Consider the following 17611-nt stretch of genomic DNA (forward strand, 5'->3'; position numbering starts at 1 on the left):
AGGGTACTTCCCTTTAAACCTGGTTGGCAGTACCTACAGGCGAAGTCGGGGAACTTTGTGTTTGAGGCATTTGTAAAGAGGTCTAAATGGGGTAAACCCTAGTGAAAAGAAGATGTTGTCGTCTAGGACCCATTCATGATTCTCCTAAACAATTCTGTTGAGCATGTCCATCTCTACATTTTGCTCTTCTGGGAGATGAACTGTGGTGATTTGGTGAATCCTAGCCAGTAGCCACTTCCAAAATGTCTGGCCCTCCAGAGATAGAATCCTCGACCTGATGCCTACTTCTTGCTTGTCAAAGTAGTACATTGTTACCTTGTTGTCCACTTGAACAAGGAGGAAGTTTGTGTTGAAAATGGAGAGCAAGGACCTGAGAGTGAGATGACTGCTCTGAGGGCCTGATGGTTGATGTGGTAGGCCATTTGAATGAATGTGGAGATGATAAATAAATCTGTGCATCCCATCCATTCTTGAAGAATCGCTGAAAAGCATCTTAACAGGCAGCGTTTACACAAAGGAAACAAATAAGACAACACAATTGTTGGGACTGAAGGTTCTCGAAAGGGCTAATTTTAATACTTTCAGAATTCTCAAAGGTAAATTTAGACCAAAAGTCTAACTGTACTAGTAGTAAATCACCTTAGTAAATACCGAAAAGTAGTAAAGGTAGACTTTTGGTCTCAGTTTACCTTTTTGAATACTAAAAAGTAATAAACTTACACAAAAGTGTACGTTTACCTTTGTGAACCTGGCCTAGTAATTTTATAGTCAATGAGGCTGGGAGTGGGGGTGCCTGGTAACAATTGTAATTGTAATAATATAGTGCTTACTACCTCTGATGAGGTGTCAAAGTGTTGTAGCAATGCACGTGTTGCTTGGCCTTTAGTAGCTCACAAGGATTTTCACTGATCAGAAGTAGCTCTCACTAAAGAAAAGGTTGGAAACCCCTGGTTTATATGATTTACATATTACCCTTGTATTATATTGAATGTACCCTGCTCATGTATGCATTTATCAAGTCTTCTGATTGTTGAAACGCAACCTGGCACTCTAACTTTTCGCCATTTGCATGGGAACTTGTAGTGTCAGTATTGGTGCTAATGAACTTGCTGCTCTTTTAGTCACTTGTGTCAGCCTGAAAGTGCAGGTTTAGGACTTGATACAAGCAATCATTATCCCCATGGGACCTCTTAAGTGCATTACCAAGAGTTGTTTGTTGATGCAATGATGTAATACCGGGTTATCGGGCAATTTACATACATGTAAATACAACATGATTACCCTAATTTCTGCCAAAGTAGAAATGTCAAATGTTAACTTTGAAATGTAGCCTAACTGCTTGTAATCTGCCCAGTTACAGACCCCACACTGTTTAGATCCGAGAGTCAATGTCTATGTGTGCGTTTATAAACTCAGCAATTGGGCAGAACCCTGGCTTCTAAATAGACCTCTTCCACACTCTATAAAAACGTTGGTAAATAAATAAACCAGTGTGATCATAAGGATTTTGTGGGCTCCGGATAACACCTTTTTTGGAAGCCTTGTTCATAACAACTTGGACAGAACTGAATCATATGTTAAACTTTCAAAAACCTGACACACAAACACAGTTGAAATAGGGGACCCAAGAATCTTTGAGATAGCACTTGATAGATATACAGAGATGTAAAGGTAGACAGAGAGCAGGAGAGAAGTTTAGATACAGAAAGGGAATAGACAGAGATCAAGTAGAGAAAGTCCAATTTTTCAAGGGGATCACCTGGAAGAGAGGAGCCCTGGGCAATCGCTCACTTTGCCCATGCCTTAAAACGTCCCTGACGTAAGCAGCACACACATCTTGCTACTGGTATTCGTAAATCACAGCAGTAACCTACACAGCATTCACTAAATTTACAAACACTTCTTTGTAAAAATGCTAAACATTGTTGTCCTGTTCCAGCCGCTGCCTGTGCAGTTAAGAGCGGTGGGTCCGGTGGGCGGGGGGGTTGATTTTGACGGACGATGACGAGGGAAAATTAATTATATATTCATATACCATTAATATTATTTGCTTAAACAGAGTAGCTATTTATTTTCTACTTTGAAGATGGGGGCTGCATCCATATACCATCCCCCGTAATTTGTGAAGTAGGTGCTTGGAGCCATCTTTCGAAGCATTAGCCTTATCTTATCTTATCTTAGGTGCCATTTGTAGAGCGCACTGACGCCGAAGCTTCCTGGCGCTGATAGACAGAGTGGGTGAGGGGGAAACGCAGGAAGCGAAGGCCTAGCTGAGAGGGGTAGGTTTTTAACAATTTTCTGAAATTAAGAAGCGAGGAAGAAGATTTGGTGGAAAGAGGAAGCCTGATGTTGTAGGCATCATCTTGTGCCCTATGATTGTAAGAGTGAATTGGAATTTTGTAACACTTGTAGCAAGGGTGCTGATGTTCCATGGGGGTCAATTTTTGCTGAGAAGGCAGCCCCATATATAGTAAGGGTTTTGGTTACAAATGTCCGTCCTTACGTCAGGCCCTAAATCCAGGAGCAAGTAGCATTCATATAAAGGGGGGTTGCAAACAGCAGGATGAGTGCCTTCATGACTGGATGTGCTGATCACCCTCAACAAGAAAGGAGAAAGTCTGGTGGCAGGGTATAGAAAGGGTTTGGCCTTCAAAAGGCCATGGGTATCATGCGGACAGATATTAGTTGCTACATGAGAACTGGATGTGCTATAATATGATAATATTTATCACGCTTTGACCAAGACTGTGTCCTGATTTATTTCAGTGGGTGGCCGCGTGGACTTTGAAGATTTTGTGGATTTGATGACCCCGAAATTGCTGGAAGAGACAGCGGGAATGATTGGTGTGCGGGAGCTACGGGATGCCTTTAAAGAGGTGAGTGAGGCTGACTTCAATCTCCTAGATCAGATGTCTGTCTCTCCTCCATACTCATAAGTCTTGTATCTTCTCTACCCCCAGTTTGATGCCAACGGGGATGGAGAGATCACTCTGGATGAGCTGCAGCAGGCCATGCAGCGGCTGCTGGGGGAGAAGCTCACCACGAGCGAGATAGAAGACGTGGTGAAGGAAGCTGACCTCAATGGTGATGGCACTGTGGACTTTGAAGGTGATTTGAGGGCAGAGGCTGATACTAGGACTGGGAACTGCTGAAGTGGCAAATCGTGGAACTGGGAGGCTGTACATGGGTTGGCGAGCAGGGACTGGAAGAAGGTACTTGTGCTTGGAATGTCATGGGGAGAGAGGGACTTGTCTAGAATCTCCCAATCAGAGAGAATTGGCATGGTGAAGGGCAGTCACATTAATGGGGTGAGCACTGTGGGAAACGAAGGCGAGCCAGGGGCCGGCCCTAATACTGGGAGAAAATGCCTGCCATTAGAGTTTGATTGTTTGCCTGGGGCTAGCTCTCAGGGGATGAGGGGAAGGTGTGGAGAGCATGGGCAGTAAGCAAGTACTTGGGGTAGGGACGGCCACTGTGGAGCAGGACTACAGATTAAGAACTTCATCCCCTGCAAAAACAAGAATGTATTGAATGAAAGTGACTCTATTGTGGATGACACCATCAACCCGGCAAGATAGCCAGGGGACAGGAAGTAGGTGCTGGAAGGTGGGGGTGTTACTGAGGAAAGGTGGGTGTCCAGACCTATTTCGAGGTCTGAAGGTTAGCAGTCTTCAAAATGGCACTGGCTTCCGATTAGCGCATTAAACTAAGATTTTACATGTAATCATTCAGGATAAAATGCAGGTTTTTCCCAGGCAGGATTTGCATATCACATGCTTCTGCTTGTGAATTATTTGTGCAGTGAAATACCTTGAGATAGAGCCGGAGAAGGGCTGTGACAAAGATCTTAGTTAATAGAACCTGAATTTTACTCACATGTCAGAACAGAGCGAGGCTGGCAGGGGAGGACGGGTGACAAATGCATATTTTTATATACATACATTTCCCTCTGATCTCATTTGTGTGCCTGGTCCAATAAGTTCGCTCTAAAACATCAGCCCAAGAAGACCCACTGTCCAACTTCCAATGTAAACCATGAGAAATCAGAGATGCTCAGGTTTGCAAGAATCCTGACACACAGGGCACCCCCCAGTGGTCAGTTACAACAATTAGAAAGAATTAATGCAGCTTGCTAATATAGAATATTGACCACTGGGCTGGTTAATAACGCTAGTTGTGACCGACTCCAAGGTCAGTTATGCTTTTAGTACACGAGTGGGCCAGCTCTGAAACCTCATCCTTCCATTTTATTCCTCTCACAGACATTTTATTGTGAGACAACTTCGACTGAGTAACTGCAAGAATTAGCTAGGAAGGGACAGGATTGAGTGTCCTGCCTCTCAACATTTTAATAAACATGTTAATATTCCTCAACAGTAATCTTATTTACAAATGATTTAGTGTGAAATACAAAGTAAAGCACGCAAATACAGCATATGTCCAAACAGTTGCAAGCAAACACATAAGAGCCGCTAATAATTGTAAGTAAGATATGGCTAGGTGGAGATGGTCTTCTGTCAGTCACTTAACATGACTTACTAACAAGGAACAAAATAGTGGCTTGGTAAAATCTGCACTAGGTCGTATAGAGTCACACAGCGAACATCTCTTAGACTACTCAAAGGATAATAGGAAACGGCCACCTGACGTTTCTCGATGTGTAGACAGCAGTCTACCAATATATGGTACAATAGAGGTTAGTATCCTGAGCATTATTGCTCAGGATGCTAACCTCCATGACTTACTCACAGATCGATGGAAAGGAGAGATACAGTGGGAAAGAGATGGTGAGAGTAAGCAGTTTGAAATATAAAAATGTAGGATTGAATGAAAAGGTTGACTGACTGTCAATAGTCATGTGTGTATACACAGAGAATCATATTTTCCAGGCCACCCTTTCCTCTGCCACATTTGGTTGTAAGTAGTTGATCATGTGCTGGTGGATAATCCTTATTTGGGCAGTAACAGATATTACTGGCTGAAACAGGATGTCAAGCCCCAAGTGGGAGTGTTTGATCCTGGCATTTTGCCTGCAGAAACCAAACAATATGCCCACGTGAAATTCCAACAGAAGATTAAGACTAACATGTGGGAACTGGCACAGAAACACCAATTCCTGCATCATATTCCCCATTTCCGTGTGAAAACGTGAAATGCCCAGAACAAGGGCAAGAATATCTCAGAATAATGGTAATATCACTCCTACTATTACTGTGCCCTTGCACCAGGCAACTCCTGATCAGACCAAAGATATCTACAGCCCCATACTTCCTTATTTTCTCCTTATACTCCTGTCTTGCGTTTCTCTTGCAGAATTTGTCAGGATGATGTCCCGCTGAAGCCTCGATCCTTCCCCACAGGTGGCACATGGGAGTAAAGATGGCCCGAGAGAGAGGTGTTGAGGTGTTCTTCTGTAGAGGCAGGAGTCAAGGAGGGGGCCATGAAAGTTGTCCACAACCCTAGCCATGGCCATCAAGCTTGCAGGATAAAGTCCAGGCTTGAAGATCTGCACAGAGAGGAAGCTCCAGCAGTGGACTGTGGGATTAACCAACAAACATCAGGAAACGTTTTGTATACATCGCCCTGTACATTGTCCCAGTGAAGTGCTCACTCTAGCAACAGAAAAGATTCATCTTCATAGATTCTACCTTGATAAGTGGTTAAGGACTCCTCTTACAAAGGTTTACACCACTGATGGACTACTCTTCCAATCAGTTCCACCAGGTCTAATAGCATGCCTCATCGGACAGGGAGTCAACAGTCTGTAGCAGGGAAGAACTAACCTTACAATGCCTTCTGTATTTTATGAGAGAGAAGAATCCATCTCCCAGTGGATCCAGTCAAATAGGTGTAAAGGATGCAACCTATAGTAGTTTCATACGGGCCAATTCAAAGTTAAATATACATGGGTATAGTTACTCATATGTATATTTACTACAATACCTAGGTGTAACTCTACACATTTTGGCTATTCACTATATCTGAGATTTACACCTAGGTTTCGACTTACTCACAAAATTAAGGCCTGAAGCCTATTTTTCTCTCGAAATTGATGCCTGAAGCTGCTTATAACAGGATTTGCCAGTGTAAAGTTCCTACTAATAACTTTGTTCACATACTTGGAGGTCTTCGCCACTGTGGCGGAGATCTCTCAAAGGGAAAGTATTAGGAAAATTATTGAAGTAATTTTATTCTTTAGAAAATTGATTACACATATTTTTAATATAAAATATAAATGTCATATTTTTTAAAATATGTCTTTTTAAAATAGAACTAATAAAATCAAATGTTACATACAGAACATTAACTCATCAAATTAAATGCTTGTTAAATAATTAATGTAAATATATTGATTTCATTTGAAATTATAATTTTTAATCGATAATTACAAAAACTCCCATCCAAACATTTTCGTTTTATATATCATACACTTGTTTTAAAATGTGTTTAATTAATTTTAATTCTTTAATTTTTTAATAAGTGTAACATTTTAATTTATTTTTAATTAACTTTTTTATTGAACAGGAACATAAAATAATTAGTTAATAATAATACTATCTCTTTTTATATATACTGATATATTTGTGTGTGTGTGTATATATATATATACATACATACATACATGTATATATATATATGTGTGTGTGTGTGTGTGTGTGTGTGGGTGTGCGTGTCAAAATAATGTATTTACCAGTAACTCTTTTAGGATGTTATTTTATTTCCCTGCCTCCATTGTTTTCTATGGAAGTATGTTGTTGTGCCAGTGGTTGGTATGTGTGGTGCTTGACTTACTTCAAGACTGGCAAGGAGTAAGGTTGAGCCTGTGTTGGCACCTTTAGGGTGTAATAACTTTAAAAGTGTAGTTTATGAAAACAATGGTCTTACTCATTTGTAGTTGTGTTTGTATTAGAATACCCTGCCCTAAACACTTCCTTACATTTTCATAAATCCCTTCCATTTAGTAGTAAGTATTCCTCTTTTTCCAGTAAATCTCCATTGTCCCTCACACAATTTCTACTACAATGTATGACTACACATGCCACAGTAACAGAGACCTATGCCAAAAAAAGATTGGAGAGACTGAGGTAGGTTTGTGAATAGCATTTTGTCATCTGTGAGTAGTACTGCTGTAGTACTACTTTATGTACTACAAAAATTCGTTTGTGACTAGGTCCGATAGAGTTTTAACAATGGCGAACAATCGTATCTCCTTACAGAAGTAGGAATCAGGGAACGGTTAATTTTTACAATAGTTGTTATGAAGGATACAGAATTCAATAAATATTCTTTACAGCAGCTGCAGATATCTCTTAAAACTAATCTTCCAATTAATTTGAACTAATTCTTGCAAATTATAGATTCCTCTTCTAATCAATGTAATGGTCCCTGGGAGTCAACAACTCATCTGTAGAGAAATTTGACTGTCTCTGGATTCCAATTAACCTTCGTGCAGCACTTTGGAAGCATTAGGAATAGAAATTGGATCTGCTTTGGAAATGGATACAACATTCAATAAAGCAAAATGTGTATTCCTGTGGTGAACAATTCAAAAAAGACTTAAAAGAAAAGCCCCATGACGTTTACCCAAGACAGCAATAAAACTACTGTCCACAAATCAAGACTCCATCTGCCAATAGTTTCAACGGCCAGCTGAAGCAAATGACCCATCTGTCCATTTGTTATGTTAACGAAACTCATAGCGCTATAAGGCCTGGAGTGCGACATGCAATTGGAGAAGTATAGCAGTGTCAAACTAGGCCATCTGTCAGTCCTATTGAGGGAAAAGTTAAGTAAAGTTTTATATATGCTGACTTTCACCTCTCGAGGCTTCGGGCGTCAGTACCCCTGCTGTGCAGCCTGGACTCTGCGGAATCTACTGCTTCGCCCAGGGGCTTTGAGCCAACATGGTCGTCGGAGTGCGGAGACTGCTCCTTCTGAACCAGTGGCTCTGATGCCAAGAGACCTGAAGGACCAAGCAATGGGATTTCAGTAGGACCACTCATGAACCAGATGTTGGGGGAAGGAGTGCCAGTCATTAGTCTCATGGGTACATCCCTTTAACCCTTGCAGTGCCAGTGCTGTGGAATTCCATGTATGGTGAGGTCTTTTGATAACAGGTCCATCCACCGGCATGCACAAGTGGGTGTCAGGTCTGTGGTTCAGCCTCCATGAAACATAGGCATTAATGCTAGACCAGTAGAGAAGACTTCTGTGGGCTGGTAAGTGTTCAACGGAGGCTGGACAAGGCCTGGCTGCCCAACAGTGAGAGTCCATCGGTATCTGCACTTTTGTCTAAGTTGGCCCCATCAAGCTTTCATTGATCACACTCAGCTGATGTTCGCCTTTCGCAAGGGATTCAGTGAGAGCTCGCGCACCAATAGTTTCCAGGAGTCTCCAGACATACACTGGCCATCATTATACAGATTTAAAGGAGTCGTGAGAAGTAAAAGACATATCTGCAAGTGGATTTCCGGGAGTCTCAAACATAGGTGATTCATCAGTCAATGGTTTGAAAGGAGTTTTAGGAATGAATGACACTCCTCTGCCAATAGGTCTACCCATAGTCTCCTGAAATAGATTCATCCGTTCCCAAAACAAGGGGCTAATCAATCAACATATTCACATAATTCATAATCTCACAAATTTGAACAACTCGTCTGCAAATGCATTTCGTGGCATTATCCGAAATAAAGTGCTCAGTACTCCAAAGCTTGGGTGAGAATAAATCGCTTCGTAATATATTCCCTGGCGCGTCCAGAAGTAAACAGTTCTTAATTGCAAAAGGAGCCTCTGGAAAGAAAAGATTCATCTTTCGATGTTTGAAGTGGAGCCCGTCAGAGGACACGGACTCTCCGCCCACCTCACTGGGCCTTGACTGACAGGCCTTTTGGGGTCAATAAATAGGATTCTCTGCATTTTGTGTCTCGAATTTTATTTTTGGGCTGCAGACTGTGAATCGCACCGTGCTCTGAAACGCTGACTGACTAGCAGGGGTCCGCCATGTGCACCCTGAGGGATTTGCAAATGCTTAGTGGATGATGGCGAAGGGAGGGACGCTCTTATCTCATTGCTCCGTAAAAACCTTTTAATTGAGAGGGTTGTGCAGAACCGCTCGGAAAATCTGCAGTATTCTGTGCACCCGCCCGGGGAGAGTCGGGGATTAGTATGAAGGGGCAGGGGGTGGGGAGCTGATGAGGGGTCACATTACCTAGAGCGGTCATCAATTCATCCCGTAATCAGAGTGAGAGCAGCCCATATGGGCACAGATCAAGTTAAAGCGCTTACTGCTGCAACTGCACGGGAAGGGCTGCCCTCTCGGAGAAAATGTCCTTTTATTTGTCTGCGTTGCCTTTCCGCTCCAGTTATTAGCAGCTGGTCGACCAGTGCATTCACCCGATGAGCTGTACTGTGGATTCTACGAAGGAGCAGTCCGAGTTCATCGTGTTCAGTTCCCGGTGCTGTACAAGGGGCTGGGCAGGACGATATGCTGCCCTTATTACTCGTGCAAGGCAAACAAATGATGAACGGAATGCTAAATAAATCATTCATTCACCCCCAGGCACAGTGATCACGGGACCCACGTCTAGTCATACCCTTCTCACTTAGGGCGTAAAGTGCTATGCAAACAAATGATGAAAGGAATGCTAGTAAATCATGCATTCACCCCAGTCACAATGATCTGGGTTTGATCCATCGTTCTTTTACTCACCGCGCCACCCGTTTTGACCCAGCCATATGCAAATCAGTCTCGACCCTGTTCCTCAGGGAAACAGTCCAGCCCGAACTGGCAAGCCAGGCCTGACCGGTTTCAGGGCCTTAACCCTCACCAGTCAAGCTGTCTTGAATCCAGTGGCACATTGGTAATGGTACCCACGTCTGGACATACCCTTCCCACTTTGGGCGAAAAGTGCTATGCAAACAAATGATGAACGGAATGCTGAGTAAATCATACATTCACCCGGTCAAGACTGTTTGCATATGGCTGAGTTCAAACTAGGGTGGCGTGGTGAGCAAAAGAACGATGGATTAAAACCCAGATCATTGTGACTGGGGGTGAATGTTTGCATTGCTCAGCATTCCGTCCATTATTTGTTCCTTTTGTTGCCCTAAGTGGGAAGGGTATGTCCAGACGTGGGTCCCGTGCTCACTGCGCCACTAGATTCAAGCTAGCCTGGCTGATGAGGAGTGATGCCCCGAAACCGGTCCCATGATGCTTGCTTCCGGTCCTGGGAGGACCTGGCTTGGCTGTTTGGGCTGGACTGTTCCTATGAGGAACAGTGTCAAGGCTGATTTGCATATGGCTGGGTCCAAACTAGGGTGGTGTGGTGAGCAAAAGAACGATGGATTAAATCCAGACCATTGTAACTGCGGGGGTGAATATTTGCATTGTTCAGTATTCTGTCAGCATTCCGGCCATCATTGGTTCCATTTGCTCTTGTTTACTGTTGGTAAGATGCTAAAATGGAGTACAAGTCATTAATGCCTCAACTGAATGAGGAACTGATATAATAAGTGTATATATGTATGTCACACTGAGCGATCACAAGAGAATCTGAACCAATGCTTGTCAAGAATTCCAGAAGTGGGAAGAACTTGCCACATTGGAGGACCAAATTCTTGCCCTAGAAAGACGGCACCTCACACACACAGACCTGCAGGCGATGAGACAGTTAACAGATGCGCAGCATCAATACAGAGCTCTAGCCACGCAAGAGGCTAAGGCACAGGCCCAGGCGACCTTACATAGGCTGTATGACGTGGGTGACAAGTTGGGAAAGCTCTTGGCATGTCTTAGCCGTAAAGAGGTGGAAGCCCGCTGGGTGGCGAGTGTGGTGGACTCCCTGGGAATAACACAGACGCAGGATATACAGATAGTACAGACATACGCATCCTACTATCAATGCTTATATGAGTCCCAAGACTTGAGGGTGCCCTTGGCCATAACAGACTATCTGGTGGGCATTCATACCTCATCATTAGATGACAATGGGAGGAAGGGTCTAGATTCGGATATAACGGTGGACGAAATCAAACTGGCTATAACCAGATTACGTCCTGACCCCAAGCCCAAATGGCCTCCCTGCAGAACTTTATAAGAAGTGTGCTGATCTTTTAGGCACACACCTCCTGAAGCTTTTTCAAGATGCTTCCCAAGAGGGAATCCTGCCCCTGGACCTGCAGATGGCCACGATTATCCCTATTCATAAGCAGGGGAAACCCACCACTGACTGTGCTTCCTATCGCCCCATCTCCGTCCTTAGTATAGAGGTGAAAATATTGGCGACTATCCTTGCTTTTCGACTTTGTCAGGTCATCACTACTCTAGTACACCAGGACCATACTGGCTTCCTGTCTGGTCGGGCGACCCGGCTGAACCTGCGAAGGACCCACAATTGGCTCCTGGAGGTTCAGGACCAAGACGATCCGCATTTGCTCCTGTCCCTAGACGCAAAAAAGGCGTTCAACGCAGTACATTGGCCCTTTCTGGAGGCCTCCTTGGTTAAATTCGGTATAGGCCCCAAGTTTCGGCACTGGATAGGTCTCTTGTACAGGGATCCCCGGGCAAGGGTTAAGGTCATTGGCCAGGTCTCTGGAGATTTCCTCATCAGACGGGGCACCAGGGTTGTCCTCTATCACCACTACTATTCTCTCTTACGATAGAGATAGTGGCTTGCGTGATTAGGCAGTGCTCGGAGATTCGGGGGTTCCGAATTACACCAACAGATACTGGGGAAAAAAATATCTCACTCTATGCAGATGACATCCGCTCTATATTACCCACCCGACTATCATGATTCCCACTTTATTCGATGTCATGGACCTCTATGGGGCATACCCAGGGGACACTATAAACTGGCACAAGTTGTCATCTACAGCCCAAGAGCCTTGGCTGCTTGGCCTACTCTCCCTGGGGCTCTACAGATAGCACATACTGGGTTTACATATCTAGGGATTTACCTCATCACAGACAAGAGGATTTCGTACCAGAGAAACATTCAACGGGTCATAAGAAATTTTGCAGCAGATGTACAGAGATGGAAATCTCTTCCCCTCACAATCCTAGGCAGAGCGGCTATGTTTAAGATGATTACTCTGCCTCGTTTACTTTACGCCCTCCAGAATGAGTACTTCCCCCTCTCCTGGCAGACCTTTCGGGCGGTGGACGCGGAATTACGTTCCCTTCTATGGCTCAGGAAGCAACCGAGGATTGCATTGACTACATTACACCACAATCAGTATAATGGGGGGATCTCGCTGCCTGATATAGAGGCCTACTACTGGGTGGAATATCTAACCCCGGTGAATGAATGGATACACACCACGGCGGACCACCCCACCTATAAGCTGGAAAGAGACAATATGGCAAACCACATATACATATATTATCTCTATGGGGGACGGGGTAAGGAACAACTTATCCTGGCCACACAAGTCACGCTAGAGGTATGGGACAGAGCGTCAAAGGCACTGGGGTGGGTTCACAAACCTACTTAACAGACACCTCTTTGGCACGGTCGGTGGTTAAAAGAAGTCCACAAATTTAAGGGCTTTGAGGTGTGGGACGCCATAGGCATTTCTAACATAGGGGACATCATAGCCAAAGGTAATTTTAAAAGTTTCCACGTGCTGCAGACAGACTTTGGGTTGCACAACTCCCAGTTTTTTAATTATGCACAACTTTGACATGCCTGGCAGGTGGAGGGCTCCTTATCCTCCTTGCTGCCTGAGTATGCACCATTAGAGGAGAGCCTACTACAGGAACACATACTTACTAAGGCAGTATCACTGACATATTGGACCTTGAATAATAATGCACCAGACAGGTTGGGGAGACTGAGAGGGTCCTGAGAACTAAACTTAGGTACACTTGAGAACATAGACTGGGAAGCAGCTTTAATGCACCTTCGAGAGTTGGTCATTAAATCCTGTCTTCGTGTCATCCATATAGGGCCCGGCTTCACCGCATTAGCCATGCCAGGGAGCCGAATTGTCTGAGATGTGGCCATGCACAGGAAGATTTCTATCATACCATCTGGGACTACCCCGAAATACAGACCCACTGGGAAAAGGTGTTGGTGGAATTGAGCAAGGTTCTAGAAACAACAATACCACTGGACCCTAAATTCATACTATTGGGCATACCCGGGGATGTAGATTAAGGCCGCCCGCAGCTCATTTTCGCCCTGTTAGCTCTAGTGGTGGCGAAACATAATGTAGCTAAAACATGGGGAGCGGCAGCAACACCTCAGCTCCGAGAATGGAAGGCGGGAGTGGATATGTACATGGCGGCAGAGATGGTCACATACAAGGCGAGAGGCTGCCCGAGAAAGTTCCATAGGGTATGGGGCAAATGGAGGACATATTATGGGCTAGATGGAGGACTGAGTGATGATTAGCGGGCCTTTGAGAGGTCCCTCCTTTAACCATAGCCATGACTGCCAGCTTGTCTGTCCCCAAGCACTCCAGAAGGGGAAAAAACATGAGACACAGCCGCGAAGAACGGTGAATGGGTGGGACTTGCGGGTTCGAATCGCCCGAAGGAATGATGATGTGGGACTATATGTGATGTGGATTGTATATGTACGCCTTTGCACGACTGTAACCGAATGTGATATGCTTTCTTTCGTTTTTTGTTTGGTACAAAATAGAAATAAAACATTTTAAACAAAAAAAGAATTCCAGAAGTGCGGGGGCAACTGCCTCTAATGTAGCTGAGAAAAAATCAATTGTCTGCATGCCCCCTCCATGATTCTGTGTGAGGACTGAAAGCACAAACCCATCTCCGAAAACAAATACATTTCTTGCTCCTAATTTGACATTCCTAAAGCAGGGGCGCTACAAAAACTGTGTTTAAAGTCTTGGAAGGTTTATAAACATTCATTGTCCAGTGGCACCGGATTCTTTCTTACAATTGGGCATTCCTAAAGCAGGGTTGCTACACAAACTATGTTTAAGCTCTAGGAAGGCTTGTAAATATTTAGGGCCTCATTTATGAGGCACCTTGCGGCACTGGAATGTCACTTTTTTGATATTCTGGTGGCACAACGTGCCCGGAATATTTACAAGGCCATGTAAAGCTACTTTACGTGGCTTTTCATGGCCTTGTAAATGTGTGCCCCTTTCACGCAGAAACCGGTGTGAAAGGGGCGTTCCATGGGTGTTGCTGAGGGTGTTACTAAACAACCCTCAAGGAGTCTGAAGCATTCCCATATTTATGAGAAATCGTAAACCTGGGAATGCGTTAGAATCTAAGGTCACCCAGGGGTGGCATTAGAGAGGCTCAATGAGGAGACATTTTTCATTTCTCCTTGTTTTTTCCTTTTTCTATGTGTGCGCTATTCTGCAGCATACAGAGAAATAGGAAATCGCCTGAATTGATTAATTTTGTGCAGGAAGTTTTGTGCAGGAAGGTGTCCCTTCCTGTACAAAATCAATCAGCCCTGCAACGCAGGTACCCTTGCACCATGGTGCAAGGGTGCCTGCGTTGGCGCAGGGCACCCTTTTGTGCGCTGGCTCTGGGGAAAAGGACAGGAATGCACCATATCACATAGATATGTCACACTAATGCCTTCTGTCTTGATGCAGGGCAGTGCTGCAAGATTCCGTGCAGCACTGCTGCCCTACGCCAAAACCTCATAAATGAGGCCCTTATTGTCCAATGGTACCGGAACTCTCACATCAATGCGAGTCAACCTCTATAAAGGTTTTGCAATCAAGGAAATTCCTTGGAATCTACTGATGACAGTAGCCTACATCCTAAAATACTTTTTTAATTCCCTCTGAGTTGTAGGTGGGTTCATTTTCAGAACTCGTGGTTTTTGGACATCTTCCTCACTTCCTTCTCAAGTTGGTGTCCCAAATAAAGCACCTCTTCCTGAGAATAAAGCAGTTTAGCAGGGGACACGTTATACTCATTCCTGGCTAAGTTACCCACAAACACTATTGTGTCAAGCTTACAGCCTTCTCTCATTTCAGCTGCAACCAGTAGGCTATCCATATATTGCACTAATATTGAGTCGCAAGGTATATTTAGCGTTGCCAGATTCTTCTTTAGGATTTGGGAGACAATAAAACGACTTTCTGAATAGCCCTGTGGAATGCTATAAGGCACCAGAATCACATTGCAGAATTTGAATGCAAAGAGATATTGACTGTCATTTTGAAGAGAAATTGAGAAAAATGCTTCCAAAATCAATAACTGTGAACCACTGAGCTTCTGCTGGAATCTGAAACAATATTACTGCTGGATATGGTACCACAGGAGGAGAAGGAATCACAACACATTCATTTTGCATGATTCTCCATTTTCTACTAGGCTTCCTTATTCCAATGATCGAAGAGTTGCTTGGACTCAATAACATGTATTTCAGGATGAGCTGTTCAATCATTTTATCAATAACAGGAGCAATTCCCCCCTTTGCATCACAAGTAAGCTTATACGAAGGAGTACATGGATACAACACATTTGGTTTTACAGTGATCGCACTGGTTCTGCACTTTTGATCAAGTCAATTTCTTTTCCTGAAAAATGCCAAACCGCCTTTATAGTATGTCTTAAATCTGGAGGTAATTCTTCCACTGTGAAAACTGGAAACATATTGATACTGACAAAACAGAGGCTTTGTGGGGGGGCTCTGTTTAGGCCGGCTAGAACTTTTCTCTCTACAATCCGCCCCCTATGCCATCTTTTCCTTTCTCCCAACTCAGTTCAGGAAAAATCTTTGTTTCTATTTGAAAGAGAATTTGAAGCTGGTGAAACAGGCAAATCTCTTGACCTCTTCTTGTTTCTTCTTCTTGAGGGTTCTCAGGAACATTGTGGTACTGCTGTTGTAGGCAGTTCGAAGTCTAGTAGTTGTGACAACTATTTTTAGTCATCTTGATTATTCTATTTTTCCCTTCTTGGGTGCTGCTCAGGCTGTGTTGGATAAAGTAAAGATAATACAAAAGATGGTGGCCAAGCTAGTTCTTAGGATGCTCTGGCATGCTTCCTCTCCCTTTGCACTGTGTACCCTACTTTGACTTCCAGGGGCTAAAGGGATTATCTTTAAATCTCCTGGTATAGTACAACATGCTATTCATAATTCTGTGCTTTTTATTTGAGGAAAATGTTTATGATGTACACTTCAGGGACATCCCTTTGCTACATGGATGTCTTTCTTCTTATAGTTCCCAAATTGTTTGCATGCTCCTCAAGCCGGAAAGGCTTTTCCAGTGGTGGCGAGGAGGTTCTAGAATACTCTGCCCATCACCTTGCAGAAAACCATTTTTTACTTGTATTTTTAAAAGGCTTTAAAAACGTAGTTCCAGTTCTACAGCTTTAAACTTTCTTTCAAATGGAATTTTAGGATTGAGCTGATGTATTTTTTGTAGGTTTTTCTGTTTTACATAGGTTTAGGTTGCTGTAGTAGCTGTAGTCTCTTGCACTAACCAGGCGCAGGTAACATGTTCAGTATTTGTGTGATTATAAACTCCTAACACAACATTAACTCTTGTGATTTTATTTTAACTTCTAAAAATCCCTATCTTTTGTTTGAATTGCAACACATCTGGTGTACAGTAAATTACCCAAGCCAACCTAACACATTAACTGGACTCATCTCACTGATTATAATCTCATGGTTATCCAAGACTGGCCAAATGTTTACATGGACATTAGCTGCCTATTTATCAGCTACTTATTTATTAGATTGGATATTCCCACAACTTGGACTTCTGTTTCATGAAAGGGGAATGGTTGGAACCTCAATCAGTCTCACCGTAGAGCAGGGGGCAAATGTTTCAATCAAAAGTAATACTGGATGGCCATTCTTCTTCCACAAAAGTCCATTCTGGCCTACCTCTAAAGACTGCACTAAATATGCAATCTTCATCCCCTTCAGGCACCGCCATTGTGTTGTACTTGCTCCAGTAAGAACACAGAATGAGCCAGAAAATTATGAAAAACCACCATTCATCATCTGGAGTTTTTGTTCAAATCTGTAATTCTGTTGAAAACCATGCATATTGTTCTGCTGTTGGTGCATGGAATGAGCTGAGGTAATTTGTTTTGGATTCTGTATGTTCTGCACACAAGCCAGTAGGGCGTAGGCAGCTGACTACATCATCCCATTTGTGGCATCTGATTTATATTCTTCTGCATTTGGTGAGCCAATTGTGTTTCTTTCTGAAATCTGTTTGGATTTAACCTACAACTGCATTTCAATAGCCTGTCTATTCATGGATATGGCAAGGACCATTCCTCATTTGTACATTATTAATAGTCTGATTAGGTATGTTATTATCAAAACCCCAGCCTCTGCCAAGACTACAATTACCACCTTGCTCAAACTGTGCCCCAGTATCTTCTACTACAGCCTTCATACCAACACAATCACAGGAACAAAATCAGTAGTAAAATCAGGGCCAGTCTGGAAATCAAAGCCACCACGACCGCGATTACCATTGCGGAAAATGTTTGTCTAAGCCATCCTTAATTTCTCATTTGTGGACTTCTTTTAAGCAATACAAAAATCACTACAATACTTAGTATCAAAATCTCATCCAGAAATCTGGCTTGCCAACACATCATCCTTTACTGTATAAGCAAACTAATCTCTGGATGCAGGCCCAA

The 17611-nt window shown here is 43.4% G+C and overlaps 1 protein-coding gene across 2 annotated transcripts in view; it reads left to right on the forward strand.

The window, feature by feature from the left end:
• LOC144766786 (calcium-binding protein 5-like) overlaps positions 1–6293 on the forward strand; it is a 244194-nt gene extending 237901 nt beyond the window's left edge. For both annotated transcript variants that reach the window (XM_078650517.1, XM_078650518.1), the window contains 3 exons: positions 2767–2876; positions 2961–3108; positions 5314–6293. In XM_078650517.1, the coding sequence (XP_078506643.1) occupies positions 2767–2876; positions 2961–3108; positions 5314–5339 (284 nt within the window). In that variant the 3' untranslated portion in view covers positions 5340–6293. The remainder of the gene's footprint in view (positions 1–2766; positions 2877–2960; positions 3109–5313) is intronic.
• The last annotated feature ends 11318 nt before the right edge of the window (positions 6294–17611 follow it).

Source organism: Lissotriton helveticus, chromosome 7 (genome assembly GCF_964261635.1).
Source record: "Lissotriton helveticus chromosome 7, aLisHel1.1, whole genome shotgun sequence".
Taxonomy (NCBI): Eukaryota; Metazoa; Chordata; class Amphibia; order Caudata; family Salamandridae; genus Lissotriton; species Lissotriton helveticus.